The 17,003-nt window shown below is 38.8% G+C and overlaps 1 protein-coding gene across 1 annotated transcript in view; it reads left to right on the top strand.

Moving 5' to 3' along the window:
• The window catches only part of Tcea1 (transcription elongation factor A1), a 56,114-nt gene that overhangs the window by 32,065 nt on the left and 7,046 nt on the right, over window positions 1–17,003 (top strand). Inside the window, exons 4-7 of the mRNA XM_004653356.2 lie at window positions 6,624–6,711; window positions 12,458–12,603; window positions 14,199–14,255; window positions 15,409–15,563. Coding sequence (XP_004653413.1) covers window positions 6,624–6,711; window positions 12,458–12,603; window positions 14,199–14,255; window positions 15,409–15,563 — 446 coding nt within the window. The remainder of the gene's footprint in view (window positions 1–6,623; window positions 6,712–12,457; window positions 12,604–14,198; window positions 14,256–15,408; window positions 15,564–17,003) is intronic.

The following is a 17,003-nucleotide window of genomic DNA, read 5'->3' as shown; positions in this document are numbered from 1 at the left end:
CACATATGAGGGAGAACATGTGGCACTTGGCTTTCTGGGCCTGGGTTACCTCACTTAGTTTAAACCTTTCCAGATCCATCCATTTTTCTGCAAATTTCATAACTTCATTTTTCTTTACCGCTGAGTAGAACTCCATTGCATAAATGTGCCACATCTTCAGTTGAGGGACATCAAGGCTGGTTCCATTTCCCAGCTATTATAAATTGAGCAGCAATAAACATGGTTGAGCACGTACTTCTAAGGAAATGAGATGAGTCCTTTGGATGTATGCCTAGGAGTGCTATAGCTGGGTCATATGGTAGATCAATCTTTAGCTGTTTTAGGAACCTCCACACTGATTTCCACAATGGCTGGACCAGATTGCATTCCCACCAACAGTGTAGAAGGGTTCCTCTTTTTCCACATCCCTGCCAACATTTATGATTATTTGTTTTCATGATGGTGGCCAATCTGACAGGAGTGAGAGATGGAACCTCAAAGTAGTTTTAATCTGCATTTCCCTCATGACTAGTGACATAGAACATTTTTTTAGATGCTTATATGCCATTCGTATTTCTTCCTTTGAGAATGCTCTATTTAGCTCTATAGCCCATTTATATTGATTGGCTTATTTGATTCCTTATTATTTAACTTTTTGAGTTCTTTGTATATCCTAGATATTAATGCTCTATCAGATATATAGCTGGTGAAGATTTTGTCCCATTCTGTAGGTTGCCTCTTTGCTTTTTTCACTGTGTCCTTTGTAGTGTAAAATCTTTGTAATTTCAAGAGGTCCAAGTGATTAATCTGTGGTTTTATTGTCTGAGCAGTTGGGGTTGTATTCAGAAAGTCTTTGCCAAGACCAATATGTTGAAGGGTTTCCCCTACTTTTTCCTCTAGCAGTTTCAGAGTTTCAGGTCTGATGTTAAGGTCTTTTATCCGTTTGGACTTAATTTTTGTGCACGGAGAAAGAGAAGAATCTATTTTCATCCTTCTGCAGATATATATCCAGTTTTCCCAACACCATTTGCTGAAGAGGCTGTCTTTTCTCCAATGAGTATTTTTGGCATTTTTATCGATTATCAGGTGGCTATAGCTACGTGGGCTTACATCTGGGTCTTCTATTCTGTTCCATTGATCTACATGTCTGTTTTTGTGCCAGTACCATGCTGTTTTTGTTACTATGGCTCTGTAGTATAGGTTAAAATCTGGTATGGTGATACCACCAGCCTTATTTTTGTTGCTCAGTATTATTTTAGGTATTTGAGGATTTTTGTGATTCCAAATGAATTTTTGGATTGTTTTTTCTATTTCCTTGAAGAATGCCTTTGGAATTTTGTTGGGGATTGCATTAAATGTGTAGATTGCTTTTGGTAAGATTGTCATTTTCACCATATTGATTCTTCCAATCCAGGAACAAGGGATGTTTTACCATTTCCTAGTGTCTTCTGCAATTTCTCGCTTGAGAGTTTTAAAGTTCTCATTGTAGAGATTCTTTACTTCCTTGGTTAGGTTTATTCCAAGGTACTTTATTTTTTTGGATGCAATTGTGAATGGGAGTGTTTGTCTGATTTCATCCTCTGTGTATTTGTTGTTAGCATATATGAAGGCTACTGATTTCTGTGTATTTATTTTGTATCCTGCTACAAGGCTGTAGGTTTTTATCAGCTTTAACAGTTTGCTAGTAGAGTCTTTAGGGTCCTTTATGTATAGAATCATGTCATCTGCAAATAATAACTTGATTTCTTTCTTTCCAATTTGTATCACTTTTATTTGTGTCTCTTGCCTTATTGCTATGGCTAAGACTTCCAAAACTATGTTAAGTAAAAGTGGTGACAGTGGACACCCTTGTCTTGTTCCAGATTTTAGTGGAAAAGCTTCCAGTTTTTCCCCATTTAGTAATATGTTGGCTGTAGGCTTGTCATAAATAGCCTTTATTATATTGAGATATGTTCCTTCTATTCCCAGTCTCTGTAGGACTTTTATCATGAAGGGATGCTGGATTTTGTCGAACGCTTTCTCTGTGTCTAATGAGATGATCATGTGATTTTTGTCCTTCAACCTATTTACATGTATTACGTTTATAGATTTGCGTATATTGAACCATCCCTGCATGTCTGGGATAAAGTCTACTTGGTCAGAGTGAATGATCTTTTTGATATATTCTTGTATTCTGTTTGCCAATATTTTGTTGAGAATTTTTCCATGTATGTTCATGAGGGAGATTGGTCTGTAATTTTCTTTTTTTGTTCTATATTTGCCTGGTTTTGGTATCAGGGTTATGCTGGCTTCTTTTTCTATTTCCTGGAAAAGCTTAAGAAGTAATGGTGTTAGCTGTTCCTTGATGGCCTGGTAAAATTCAGCAGTGAATCCATCTAGGCCTGGGCTTTTTTTATTTGGGAGATTATTGATAACTGCTTGGATCTCCATGCTTGTTATAGGTCTATTTAAGTGATTAATCTCATCTTGATTTAGTTTAGGTATGTGTTGCAGTCCGCGTTCGCATTGCTGGTAGAAATCACCCAACCAAGAGGAGCTTCTGGGAAAAAGAGATTTATTTTGGCTTACAGGCTCGAGGGGAAGCTCCATGATGGCAGGGGAAAACGATGGCATGAGCAGAGGGTAGACATCACCTCCTGGCTAACATAAGGTGGACCACAGCAACAGGAGGGTGTGCCAAACATTTGCTTGGGGAAACTGGCTATAAAAGCACATAAGCCCGCCCCCAGCAATACACTCTCTCCAGGAGGCATTAATTCCCAATTCTCCATCAGCTGGGAACCTAGCATTCAGAACACCTTAGTTTATGGGGGACACCTGAATCAAACCACCACAGTAGGTCATAGAAATCAAGGAAATCATCCATTTCTTTCAGATTTTCATACTTTGTGGAGTATATGCTTTTATAGTATGGCCCTATGATTTTTTTAGTTTTTCTGAAATCTGTTGGATGTTACCTTTTTCATCTCTAATTTTATTAATTTGTGTCTCTTCTTTCCTTCTTTTGGTCAGATTTGCTAATGGTTTATCAATCTTGTTTATCCTTTCAAAGAACCTACTCTTTGTTTCATTAATTTTTTTGGATAGTTTTTTTTTTGATTCTATTTCATTAATTTCTGCTGTAATCTTTATTATTTCTTCCCGTCTACTGATTTTTGGTTTGCCTTTTTCTTCTTTTTCCAAGGCTTTAAGGTGAAGCATTAGGTTGTTTACTTGCGTCAGTCGCAATGTTTGTAAAGCTTTGCATATCTCTTCTGTACTTTCCAGAAAGGATTGCTCTGATACACTGTGCCTGAGCAGTATGGAAGACAAGTTTTATTGTGCTTAATTTTAAAAAAGATTTATTTATTTATTTGAGTGAGAGAGGAAGAGAGAGAGAAAGGTATGCCAGGGCCTCTAGCCACTGCAAAAGAACTCCAGATACATGTCCCACTGTGTACATTTGGCTTATGTGGGTACTAGGAAACTGAACCTGGGTCTTTAGGCCTTATAGATAATCGCCTTAACTACTAAGTCATCTCTCCAGCCTTATTGTGCGTTTTTTTGGTTGTTTTTTTTTTAATTATTTATTTATTTATTTGAGAGCTACAGACACAGAGAGAAAGACAGATAGAGGGAGAGAGAGAGAATGGGCGCACCAGGGCTTCCAGCCTCTGCAAACGAAATCCAGATGCGTGCGCCCCCTTGTGCATCTGGCTAACGTGGGACCTGGGGAACCGAGCCTCGAACCGGGGTCCTTAGGCTTCACAGGCAAGCGCTTAACCGCTAAGCCATCTCTCCAGCCCTGTTTTTTGTTTTTTGAGGTAGGGTCTCACTCTAGCCCAGGCTGACCTGTATTCACTCTGTATTCTCAGGGTGGCCTGAGACTCATGGTGATGCTCCTGCCTCTGCCTCATGAGTGCTTTGTTGTGCTTTTGACAGCACTGGATCCTTGTTAGATACACCATTATTTTTATTTAATTTTGTTTTTTCGAGGTTGGGTCTCACTCTAGCCCAGGCTGACCTGGAATTTACTGTGTAGTCTCCGGGTGGCCTTGAACTCTAGGCAATCCTCCTACCTCTGCCTCCCGACTGCTGGGATTAAAAACGTGCACCGCCATGCCTGGCAGATACACATTCTTATATTACTTGTTCATTTTAAATATTTTTTCACTGGGCTATTTCTTAGCCCTTGCCATATGCCAGAATTAACCTTTGCTTTCTCCGTCACAATACTACGGTGTCTTTGGATTCTGAAGTTTTTGTTTGCTTGCTTGATTTTTTGAGACAAGATCTCACTACGTAGTCTTTTTTTTTTTTTTTTTTTTTTTTTGGTTTTTTGAGGTAGGGTCTCACTCTCGTCCAGGCTGACCTGGAATTAACCCTGTCATCTCAGGGTGGCCTTGAACTCATGGCAATCCTCCTACCTCTGCCTCCCGAGTGCTGGGATTAAAGGTGTGCACCACCACGCCCGGCTTGTAGTCCATTTTTAAATACATGATCATTCTGCTGCCACTTGCCATGTGTTGGAATTATTAATATGCAGGTTTTAAGGCTTCCAAGGTAATCAAAAAATAACAGGAAGCAATAACATTAGTATATGAAAACTGAAGTAGACATTCATGATATATTACAGAGGGCTGAACTATATTTTATTTTTAAATTTATTTATTTATTTTGTTTTTTTCAGGTATATAGCCCAGGCTGATCTGGAATTCACTATGTAGTCTCAGGGTAGTCTTGAACTCATGGCGATCCTCCTACCTCTGCCTCCTGAGTGCTGGGATTAAAGGCGTGTGCTACCATGCCTGGCTATATTTTATTTTATTTTATTTTATTTTTTTAAATTTTTATTACTTTATTTGAGAGTGACAGACACAGAGAGAAAGACAGATAGAGGGAGAGAGAGAGAATGGGCGCGCCAGGGCTTCCAGCCTCTGCAAACGAACTCCAGATGCGTGCGCCCCCTTGTGCATCTGGCTAACGTGGGACCTGGGGAACCGAGCCTCGAACCGGGGTCCTTAGGCTTCACAGGCAAGCGCCTAACCGCTAAGCCATCTCTCCAGCCCTATATTTTATTTTTTGATAAAGCTAAACTTTACAAGGAAAGTTGCACAGTTGTGTTATAGACTTTCCTCTATCAGCACTCATCCAGGAGGCATATTAGAATTGTCTGGGGAACATTAAAAAATAATGATGCTCATGGATCACGGCCAGATGTTTTTGAACTGTATCTTGGCATGAGGTTGTATTTAAGAGTTCTGTAGGTAGCGTTTATATCCCTCTGAATATATGTTCTTATGTGTTATATAGAAAGATGAAGATGAAAACAATTATTTATATAGCCTTTATTATTTATTTAAAGAGTGTATAAATAAGTGAGGTAATTTCTCTTCATTCTTCTTTTTTTTTTTTTTAAAAAAACAAACTCTAGACACGTTCACTACTTTATGCATCTGGCTTATGTGGGTACCAGGGAATTGAACTTGGTGCCTTGGGCTTTCCAGGCAAGTGCCTTAACTGCTGTTTCTCCAGCTCTTAGATAATTTCTATAGTACACCCAAATATTTTCTAAATCTAGGTTCAAAACCTAGTTTTGAGCAGTGCTAAAATATGGCATTGATTCAATTCATGTTTGATTATAGTGTCTAGTTGCTTATCTCTCTTTGCCTTTTTTCTTCTTATTTGTTTAGAGAGAAAGACACAGGCAGACAGAATGGGTGCACCAGTGCCTCTTGCCATTGTGAGTGAACTTCATATGCACATGCTACATTGTGCATCTGAGTTTACTTGGGTACTGGGGAAGCAAATCCCAGGCTGGCAAGCTTGGAAAGCAAATGCCTTTAACTACTGAACCTTTTCCCCAGCCCTCTTTAACGTCTTTTAAGATGGTATACTCTCTCATTTTCTTTACATATCATTTAAGATAGAGGAGGTGCTGGGTAGTATCTTCTATGAATATATTTTTTGTTCACTATCTCAGAAATACTTATATTTTATGAACCAATTTAAAATTTTTGAGTTCTTTAAAAAATTTTAAAACAGCTTTGCTATACATGTTTGTGTTTTCATTCTTTTTTTTAAATTTTTTATTTATTTATTTGAGAGCGACAGACACAGAGAGAAAGACAGATAGAGGGAGAGAGAGAGAATGGGCGCGCCAGGGCTTCCAGCCTCTGCAAACGAACTCCAGACGCGTGCACCCCCTTGTGCATCTGGCTAACGTGGGACCTGGGGAACCGAGCCTCGAACCGGGGTCCTTAGGCTTCACAGGCAAGCACTTAACCGCTAAGCCATCTCTCCAGCCCCTGTGTTTTCATTCTTAAAACAATAGTGTTCATCTTTCTTTTCATTCTCTTTTTGTTCATCCTCTTAAACTTTTAGGTTCCCATTGGCATATGAATTCTGTTGACTTTCCAGGTGACAGTATTTATGTAGGATTGCTAATTGAACATATATTGTGAAAACTACCCAAGGTCATATGCTAATTTAATAGTTTGCATAAAGTTAACACTTGAGGGAACTTTAAGATTTTACTGAGTAGTGGAGTTTTTAATTTGTGGGCTGGTTTTTGATGTGGTTATATGAGTGAGTGAATAGGATATTAATGTGCAGTGTTTAACTTTTAACAAATGCAGACTATTTGGGGTTTCATATGTTTTTAGATGGACCATCAACTGATAAAGACCCTGAAGAAAAGAAAAAAGAGCCTGTAATTTCATCGCAGAATAGCCCTGAAGCAAGAGAAGAAAGGTATTATACTTTATAGAAAATCATCTGTGTTGAGATCAGATAGTTGACCCTCATCACTCATTGTGGTCTTCTGTCACATGTGTACTCTTGTTTCCATTTTCCTGCCAAATAGTACACTGAATGCATATAGCCAACAGTGTTAGCAAATTGTAGAAGAAGACTGCACTATGTAACTACAACAAAATTACTCACATTGTACTCACTAAGCTTGACTCAACAGGATTGAAAGGCACTAACAGACTTGATAATGAAGGGACTTTAAGGATTCAAATGATTTCTTCCTCAATTTGACATATTTCTTTAGATTATTTTAGTTCTAGATCTCTTTCTTTTTTATGTTTTATTATTTATTTTGCTTATTTAGCACTTATAAATGTAAGTTCAGCAGTGATACTGGTAATACTGGTTAAATTGCCCCTTAGCCCCTCCCTATATGTTCTTTACATTCATTTGTTACTGTCACATACTGTCAACTGTGCCATATCCAGCATGTTGCCATGCAGGTGATGCATATAATAGATTAGGTATGCGTAAGTCTTCAGTTCTTCAGAAACTTGCGCATCAGTGGTTGGCATTGTCTTGAGTAGTGGTTCTCAAGTGCTTCCTAGAAGAGCAGGGATTCTGGCATACTTGTTAGAAATGAAAATGCTTGAGTCCTCACTGTGGAGCTGTTCAGTCAGGAATTCTGTAGGTATTTCATAGGCAGGTGGGTTTTAGAACCTTTACAACAATGGCTTTTAATTTCTGGGGCTGGAGTGATGGTGCAGCAGTTAAAGGCTGCATGCCCGCCCATCCAAGTTCCATTCCCCAGTGCCCATGTAAAGCCACATGTGCAAATACCACGTGCATCTGGAGTTCCTATGTAGGAGCAAGAGGCCCTGCTGTGTCTATACTCTCTGTCTTCTTCTCTTAAATACATAATGAAATATTATTAAAAAAAAAAAAAAAGAAAATTTCAGGCTGGAGAGATGGCTCAGCGGTTAAGACATTTGCCTGCAAAGCTTAATGACTCAGGTTCAATTCCCTAGTACCCATATAAAGCCAACTGGTTTGCAGTGGCTAGAGGCCCTGGCATGTCCATTCTTTCTCTCTGCTTGAAAATAAATAATTCTTTTTTTTAATTTCAAGAATAGTAAGAGGAACTTCCATAATTCCTTAAACCCAGTTGCTCCCACTATTTTTATATATGGATATATTTATATATAATTGTTAATATGTAGATTAACGTTATTTTGAGACAAATAAGAGTAATTTGTAGACATTATTCACTTTTTACTTCAATACAATGTGTATTTTCTAGGAACAAGGTGTTTTTTTTTCCTTTTTTTTTTATTTTTAAGTTTATTTTTTTGAGAGAGTCAGAGAGAGAGAGTGAGAGAGAGAGAATGGGCACACCAGGGTCTCCAGCCACTGCAAACAAACTCCAGATGCATGTGCCACTTTGTGTGTCTGGCTTACATGGGTCTTGGGAAATTGAGCCTGGGTTCTTTGGCTTTCCAGGCAAGCATCTTAACTGCTAAGCCATCCCTCCAGCCCTTTTTTTCCTTTTTGTGATTTTTTGAGCTAGGGTCCTGCTCTAGCTCAGGCTGACCTGGAATTCACTATGTAGTCTCAGGGTGTCCTCGAACTCATGGCAGTCCTCCTACTTCTGCTTCTCAAGGCATGTGCCACCACACCCAGCTGTGTGGTTCTTAAAAAATTTATTTATTTATTTATTTATTAGAGAGAGAGAGAGAGAGAGTGAGTGAGAATGGGCACGCCAGGGTCTCCAACCACTGCAAACATACTCCAGGTGCATGCGCCACCATGTACATCTGGCTTATGTGGATCCTGGAGAATCGAACCTGGGTCCTTAGGCTTCACAGGCATGCTCCTTAAATGCTAAGCCATCTCTCCAACTCCCCTTTTTTAATTTAACATATAGCAGTATAGCTATCAATAACAGGAATTTAACACTGATACAATACTTGTTTTCTTGTTACAAACAATTTTGCAATTATTCCAATAATGTGTTTTGTTAAATATGATTTCATTATAGAGGAAAATATTTTTCCAAAATATTATCTAGGATCAGTTATTTGTTATATGTATTTGGTCTCCTGTAGTTTATAATAGTTCTCCTGTCATTGTTTTTCATAACTTTGATATTTAAAAAAATATCATAACTTCATGAATTTTTTTTTGTTGTTTTATTTTGTTTTTTTCTCAAGATAGGGTCTCACTCTAAACCAGGCTGACCTGGAACTCACTCTGGAGTCTCAGAATGGCCTCAAACTGAGAGATCCTCCTACTTCTGTCTGCCTCTTCAGTGCTGCTGGGATTAAAGGTGTGTGCCACATGCCCAGCAAGACTTTTGTTTGTTTGTTTTTGGAGGTAAGGCCTCACTGTAGCTCAGGCTGACCTGGAATTCACTATGTAGTCTCAGGGTTGCCTTGAACTCAGGGCGATCCTCCTACCTCTGCCTCCTGAATGCTGGGATTAAAGGCATGTGCCACAAGAAATTTTGTTTTAAAATATGCTTTCAACTATATTACATTTAGAGTTCCTGGTTTAATGCTTTGAACATGTATACACAAATAAATAGTTAGGAAAGAGTGGAGTGTGTGTGTTTCTGTGTATTTTTGTTACTTTGTTTTTGGTTTTTGAGGTAGGGTCGTACTCTAGCCTAGGCTGTCCTGGATCTCACTCTGTAGTCCCAGGCTGGTCTTGAACTCATGGTGATCCTCGTACTTCTGCCTTCTAAGTACTGGAATTAAAGGTGTGTACCACCATGCCTGGCTTGTAAATATATTTTTATTAGTGTGTACTTGAAGTTTAGTCATAGAGCCTATTTGCAAAGGTATGTTGTCTAAGTAGTTCAGTCCACACAGGGAAGCAATAGAGGACTACCAAAGCAGGTCAGAGGTATCTAAAGGAAGATACGACGTTAAACCAAGGTGATTTGTACTGGAGCAAGGTTTTACATTTTGAATGTAAGAATTTGAGAGAATTTTGTCCTTGAATAGTTCAGTTTGCAGTGGTTTGGCTAGGCATTTAGCTACATGAAATAAAGCTTTGTTTTGTTTTGTTTTGTTTGATTTTCAAGGTTGGGTCTCTAGCCTAGGCTGACCTGGAATTCACTATGTAGTCTCAGGCTGGCCTCAAACTCACAGTAATCCAAGGTGTGTGCCACCACACCCAGCCTAAAGCAAAAATCTTTTTAAAAATATATTTTATTTATTTATTTGAGAGAGAGAAAGAAGCAGAGAGAGAGGGCGGGGGAGAGAACGGGTGTGCCAGGGCCTCTAGCCACTGCAAATGAACCTCAGATGTATGTGCCACCTTGTGCATCAGGCTTACATGGGTCCTGGAAAATCAAACTGGGATCCTTTGGCCTTGCAGACAAACACCTTAACCACTAAACCATCTCTCCAGCCCCTAAAACAAAAATTTCAATTAAAATATTTAAGAAAGGGATTTCTGTGCTGGGCATGGTGGTGGACATCTTTAATCCCAGCACTCGGGTGGCAGAGGTAGGAAGATTGCCAAGAGTTGGAGGCCGCCTGAGACTACGTAGTAAATTCCAGGTCAGCCTGGGCTAGAGCAAGACCCTACAAAGAGGAGAGATGGCTCAATGGTTAAAGGCCCTTGCTTCAAAGCCTAATAACCTGGGTTCAGTTCCCCAGTACCCACATAAAGCCAGATGCACAAAGTGGCACATGGAGTTTGGAGTTTGTCTGCAGAGTGCAGGGCCCTGGCATGTCCACTTTCTAACTGCTTCTCTCTCTCTCAATCAAAATTACAACATACAAAGAGGATTATATACTTTTGCTTTTGAGAAACTTAGTCTGATTGGGGAGAATTTGTAGTAAGCTACATAAAAACCTTTGTATAGAGACAGTACTTTATAAAGTACAGGGCATCATAGAAAAGGATTTAGGAAAAACTGCCTAAAGTTAGAAGGCTCAAATGACTTGTTTGTCCACAGTAATCTGTGTTTGAAGTTTAACTAGTCATGTTTTGGAGAGAAGGCAGATGATAGCAAATGCAACAAGTTATGTCTGTGGAGGGAGATGATTTAGTCAGTCTTTGAAAACATTGTGGCAGATACCTTTAATATAATAAAATTTAATTGAAACTAGTGATACAAATGTTTTAGAAACTATTTTGGTGACTGTCCCTTAGAAGTTAATTAGAAATGATGGAAATTGGGCTGTAGAGATGGCTTAGCAGTTAAGCGCTTGCCTGTGAAGCCAAAAGACCCCAGTTCGAGGCTCAATTCCCCAGGACCCATGTTAGTCAGATGCACAAGGGGGCGCACGTGTCTGGAGTTCGTTTGCAGTGGCTGGAGGCCCTGGCGTGTCCATTCTCTCTCTGTCTATCTCCCTCTTTCTCTCTCTGTCTGTTGCTCTCAAATAAATAAATAAAAATGACAAAATATGATGGAAATTATGAGATTTACTGGCATTATTAAACTGTTCTGACGTCCAGATTGAATTGCTGTCTCTATAAGTAATTAAGGGGCTTTTTTATAGTCTCAGGGTATGTTTCTTAGTACACTTGGCTTTTATCTTTTTAAAAGTTTATTTTATTTATTTGCAAGGAAAGAGAAAGGAATAGGTGTGTCACTGCAAACGAACTCTAGATACATGTGCCACTTTGTGTATCTGGCTTTACTTGGATCCTGGGGATTTGAATCAAGGCTGGCAGGATTTGAAGCAAGTGCCTTTACCATCTCTCCAGCCCCTGGCTTTTATCTTGAAGAGAGTGTTTCATTCGAACCCTACTGTCTAACTACAACAGGATTTTTCAAACATTTTTTTCTTTCTCTAGTCTATTCTCTGGTTCCATTCCTTCACTCCTTTCTTCAAACTAGGATACTTTCTCATTTACTGTACTGAGCTACAGTGTGTACTTTATTTATTAAAAAATAATTTGCTTTGGGCTGGAGAGATGGCTTAGTGGTTAAGGCACTCAAGCAGAGCCAAAGGACCCAGGTTCAATTTCCCCAGGATCCATATAAGCCAGATGTGTCTGGAGTTTGTTTGCAGTAGCTAGAGGCCCTGGTATGCCCACTCTCTCTCTCTCTTTCCATCTCTTTTTTTCTCTCTAACTGCCTTTCTCTCCCAAATAAATAAATAAAAATAAAATATTTAAAAATATTATGGCTTCATGCTTAAAAGTACAACTATGGCAAAATATTTGGTTGGTAGAAAAACAGGTTTAAAGCCAGGAGTGGTGGTGCACACCTTTAATCCCAGCACTCAGGAGGCAGAGGTAGGAGGATCACTATGAGTTCGATGCCATCTTAAGACTATAGTGAATTCCAGATCAATCTGGGCTGGAGTGGGACCCTACCTCAAAAAACAAAACAAAACAAACAAACAAACAAAAATTTAGCTATCAAATCTTTTTAAAAAATTATTTATTTATTTATTTGTAACAGACTGTGTATATGCATGCCAGGGCCTCTTGCCACTGAAAATGAGTCCCCAGACACATGTGCCACTTGGTATATTTGGATTTAAATGGGTACTGGGGAAATGAACCTAGGCCAATAGGCTTTAACCACTGAGGAATCCCAGCTCTATTTAATTTTTTTAAAACTTCTTTTTAATCTTATGCAGATAACTTTTTTTTTGTTGTTAAGTAAGCTACTGAAATAGTATCTCATATAGGCCTAACTTATTTTTGGCAAATGATGCTAATGTTATTTTTAGAGGTCTTTTCCTGATTTCATTTTGGTGTGTGTACATGTGTATTTCAGTAGTTCCAGTGGCAACGTAAGCAGCAGAAAGGATGAGGCAAATGCTCGTGATATTTATGTTTCGTCTTTTCCTCGGGCACCAAGCACTTCCGATTCTGTACGATTAAAGTGTCGGGAGATGCTTGCTGCAGCTCTCCGAACAGGAGGTAAGCTTAGTGCTTGTCATCTTGCCCCTCATCCCTGTCCACCACCATTGCCACTTCCCTTCCATGTTCATGCTTTACAGATACCATCATACTGATAGCTGCCCAGCTCTGCTCCCTTTCAGACAGGGTTGCTTGTGGCAGTTTGCTGAAGGGTGAACAGAAGAGGAGCCCTGTGACCCATGTGTTGTACTGTATAATTTCAGAGATAGAATCCTTCTAGTGCATAGATAATTTCCTGATTCGTAGAAACTTAAGCTTTTTCCCATAAGCTTTCATTTCCCTGCATTTAATCTGCAAACCAATAACTCTCCGCTTAGAAGGTTAATAATACTGCACTGCTAAATATTAGTATGACATACAGTTTATAAATTTTGTATTGATGATTGTATTTGCTACTTGTTCTTAAATGGAAAGCAATCTGATTTTTATTATATGGGAAATTTGAAAAGCCAGGTTTTAACCTTTTAAAAAAGTTTTTAAAAAATCATTTATTTGCAATTAGAGAGAGAGAGAGAGAGAGGGAGAGAATGGGTGCACCAGGGCCTCTAGCCACTGCAAACAAACTCCAGATACATGTGCCACTTTGTGCATCTGGCTTTATGTGGGTACTGGGGAATCAAGTCCAGGTTGTTAGGCTTTGCTGGCAAAAGTCTTAATTGCTGAGCCGTCTCTCCAGACCCAGACATTAGTCTTAGTATGTAAAATTTTGGCTTTAAGATTTCATATACAGGCAAACCTCACATAGTACTCATTAAATATGTAAAACATGTATGTTTCAGTTTTTTTATATTTTATTTATTTATTTATTTGAGAGAAAGAGGCAGATAGAAATAGAGAGAATGGGTGCACCAGGGCCTCCAGCCACTGCATATGAACTCCAGCTGCATGTGCCACCTTGTGCATCTGGCTTACATGGGTCCTGGGGAATCGAACCATGCTCCTTTGACTTTGCAGGCAAGTGCCTTAATCGATAAGCCATTTCTCCAGCCCTGTGTATCAGTTTTAGAAAAGAAAGCAAACTTCATTTTCAAGATTGTCATCATATACAAATTTATCCTTTCTTTTTTTAGTTATGTAGATCTATGGCTAAGTTTTTTTTCTTTATTCTTACCTTTCTACTTTAATTTCCTGGCTTTATTTTTGTTTTATCTTTTATACCTAGTTCTGTTTATTTCCCTCTACTCTTTTAAATAGTTGTATAGGAGTCTTTGAGTATGTCCATACCTGTAATTGGCAGATGAGATGAATTGTTTATTATTGAAGCTTGAGCCACAGGAGACAAAACTGTTCTTTCTGTAACTTTTTCTTCTCTCTGTTCAAACAACCAGAATTTCTGGAGTTGTGAAATGAGGAATTCCCTGGTATATGAATTACTTCCCCATTCCAGAGGGAAAAGGAGTCATCTGTGCAGGACCACTTGTGAATCATAGGTGAATCCCAGAAAGGCATAGTGGATGGAAGAGACCAGATCTTAGCACAACTAGAGAGATTATGTATATGAGACAAATGGGGTGAGGACAAGGAATGGTTTACTTGCCCACACTGGGATTTTCTTTTAACTGCTGTAGTAACTTGACGATTCTTCTGTTTTTTAGATGACTATGTTGCTATTGGGGCTGATGAAGAAGAACTAGGATCCCAGATTGAAGAAGATATCCTTTGTGTACATATTCAGAATTGCTTTAAATAATCTGCTAGGCTAATTGTTTGAATACCTTTTTTATTTTTGCACGTAAGCCAAAAATTTTATACAGTTTATTGATTATATTATTTTGAACAGAAAAGAGAAGGGTACTCATATCAATTTGTTCTCTTGCTTTTCCTGTCATTTAGAAGTAAATAACATTATTGTTTTTGTGTCTTGCAAATTGAGACTGTAGCATATGAATTTAAATTGAGCAAATGGGAAGGGCAAATACTATGTAAGTGTGAAGATTTCTCGGTGGGAGCAGCTCAGCAGAGCCTAATAGTTCCTTGAACTCATTATGCTGGAGGGAAATGTGTCATGCCAGGCAACATTTCAGGGCTCAGCGTGAGAGGTCCTACATGTAAAAGCACAACAGGAGATAGAGGTGATCGTGAGGCATGGCCTTCTTAGAAAGGAGCTCCTTTTGAAGGCAGTGGTCTTAACTTTTTGTGGAGAAGAACCTACTTACTAAACAAGCTTTGTGCTCAACTGGGAGAGAAGGCGAAGTTCCAGGGCTGCCTTGGACGATCTCTTCTCAGAAGATACTCCCCCCCCCCCCCCAGGGAACTGGCTGTGGGTATTGAGATTTGGGGTCCTTTGTGGGATTCATATTTGAACAAATTCAAGTTTCATGTCAAATATTTGCTTACTTGAATTGTGTCTGAGTTGCTCTTTTAAACCCTGTTTTGCTTGCTGGTAGCATTAAGCATGAAGGGCAAAAGCATTATTTACCCACAGTGCAAAAGTGTTAAAACTGTTACCACTTCTAAATCAGGGAACAAGACAGAAGCAGTGTTTTGTTTTTAATCTAAATTAGAAAGTTTTTGTGAACTGTTTAGAAACTTGAGGAATTCTCACTTTGGGGACAGGGAGGTGGCTCAGTGGTTAAAGGCATTTGCTTGCAAAGCCTGTCAGCCTGGGTTTGACTCCCTACCACCTACTTAAGGCCAGATGAAAGTATGGCACATGAATGTTGAGATGGTTTACAGTGGCAAGAGGCCCTCACACACCCAAATACAAACACACAGACGTGCAAATAAATTTTTTAATTCTCATTTTAGTATAATAGGAAAAACATTTTTACCTTTATAATTTAGTCTTCCTTAACAGTGAAGTACCTATATATCAAGAAATAAGGAATACAGACATGAAATACAAGAACAGAGTACGAAGCAGGATATCAAATCTTAAAGATGCAAAGAATCCAAATTTAAGGAAAAATGTACTATGTGGGAATATTCCCCCTGACCTGTTTGCTAGAATGACAGCAGAGGTAAGCTTATCTTTGTCTCATGTTTCTGTGATGTGATTCCATGTCTTCAAGTAGAAAGCCTGTTTAAATGTTAAAGCCCTATATATTGAACATATAATAAACACATATGTATAAAATGCTTAACCAAACCCAATGAGTTCATACACTGATGATCCCTAGTTGGCTGTTTTAGTAGGATATCCACTGCAAGAGTGATTTCTGATTTCTTTTCATTGGAGTTTGGATTCTGTGACAAAGAAGTAATTTCTCTTATAAACTCAAGCTGTTGGTTACTTCTTGACTTGACATGAAAGGATATATTGTAATTTATTGTCTTTATTTCACCAGTTGTCAGAATGAAGAATAGTACCCTAGTTAATGCCTTTGGTAGCTTTTGTTTGTTTTTGTATGTGCATGCCCTCTGTTAAGTACTGCCATGGACCTTGGCTTTCTATCTGTTCTGTGGAAATTGGTTCTTTACAGTAACGTATGTGTGTTTTTTGAAGTAGAGTCTTACTGTAGCCCAGGCTAACCTAGAATTTACTCTGTAGTTCTGACTTGGAATTAGTCTCAGGCTGGCCTCAGACTCAGAGCAATTTTCCTACCTCAGCCTCCTTAGTGCTTGGGATTAAAGGTGTGTGCCACCATGCCCAGCTAACAGGTTTACATTGTTTATTGGCTGTAAACAGCACATCAACCTAATCTTCACATAAAAACTTACAAGTATTTGAAGATATTTTATTATTTCTTTTTGACTTTAAAAATATTTTTTATTTATTTGTTGATGTGAGAGAGAGAGAGAATGGACACGCCAGGGCCTTCAGCCACTGCAAAAAAACTCCAGATGCATGTATCCCCTTGTGCATCTGGGTTATGTGGGTCCTGGAGAGTTGAATAGGGATCCTTTGGCTTTACAAGCAAACAACCTAACTACTAAGCCATCTTTCCAGCCCAACTTTTTTTGTTTTTTTTTGGGGGGGGCAAGATCTCATTCAAGGCCCATACTGGCCTTGAATCCATCATCATCCTCCTACCTCTCAGCCTTCCAAGTGCTGGGATTAAAGGCATGTACCATCATGCTCATCTTTGAGGAAATTAAAAATATATATTTATTGAGAGAGAGAGGAAGAGGCAGGTAGTGAATGGATGTACCAAGGCCTTTAGTCACTGCAAACAAACTCCAGATGCATGCGCCACCTTGTGCATTTGGCTTATGTGGTTACTGGAGATCCTGTGTTCGCAGGCAAGCTCCTCTACCGTTAAGCCATCTTTCCAGCCCAGCTTTAAAGAAATTTTAAAGGGAAGCAAGTTTTAAAGTTTTCTGAGGAGAAAAATACTAGTTTTATTCTGAAAACGTTAAAGCTGATTTTACTTTTATTGGAGATTATTAAGATAATTGGATAATTTGGGATATGGAGTAGATACAGAAGACATTTGTAACAGTGATATTGCCACTTCTTT

This window comes from Jaculus jaculus, chromosome 2, assembly GCF_020740685.1.
Source record: "Jaculus jaculus isolate mJacJac1 chromosome 2, mJacJac1.mat.Y.cur, whole genome shotgun sequence".
NCBI classification, from domain to species: Eukaryota; Metazoa; Chordata; class Mammalia; order Rodentia; family Dipodidae; genus Jaculus; species Jaculus jaculus.
The sequence above is the reverse complement of the archived record's forward strand: the minus strand, read 5'-3'. Positions and strand labels throughout refer to the sequence as shown.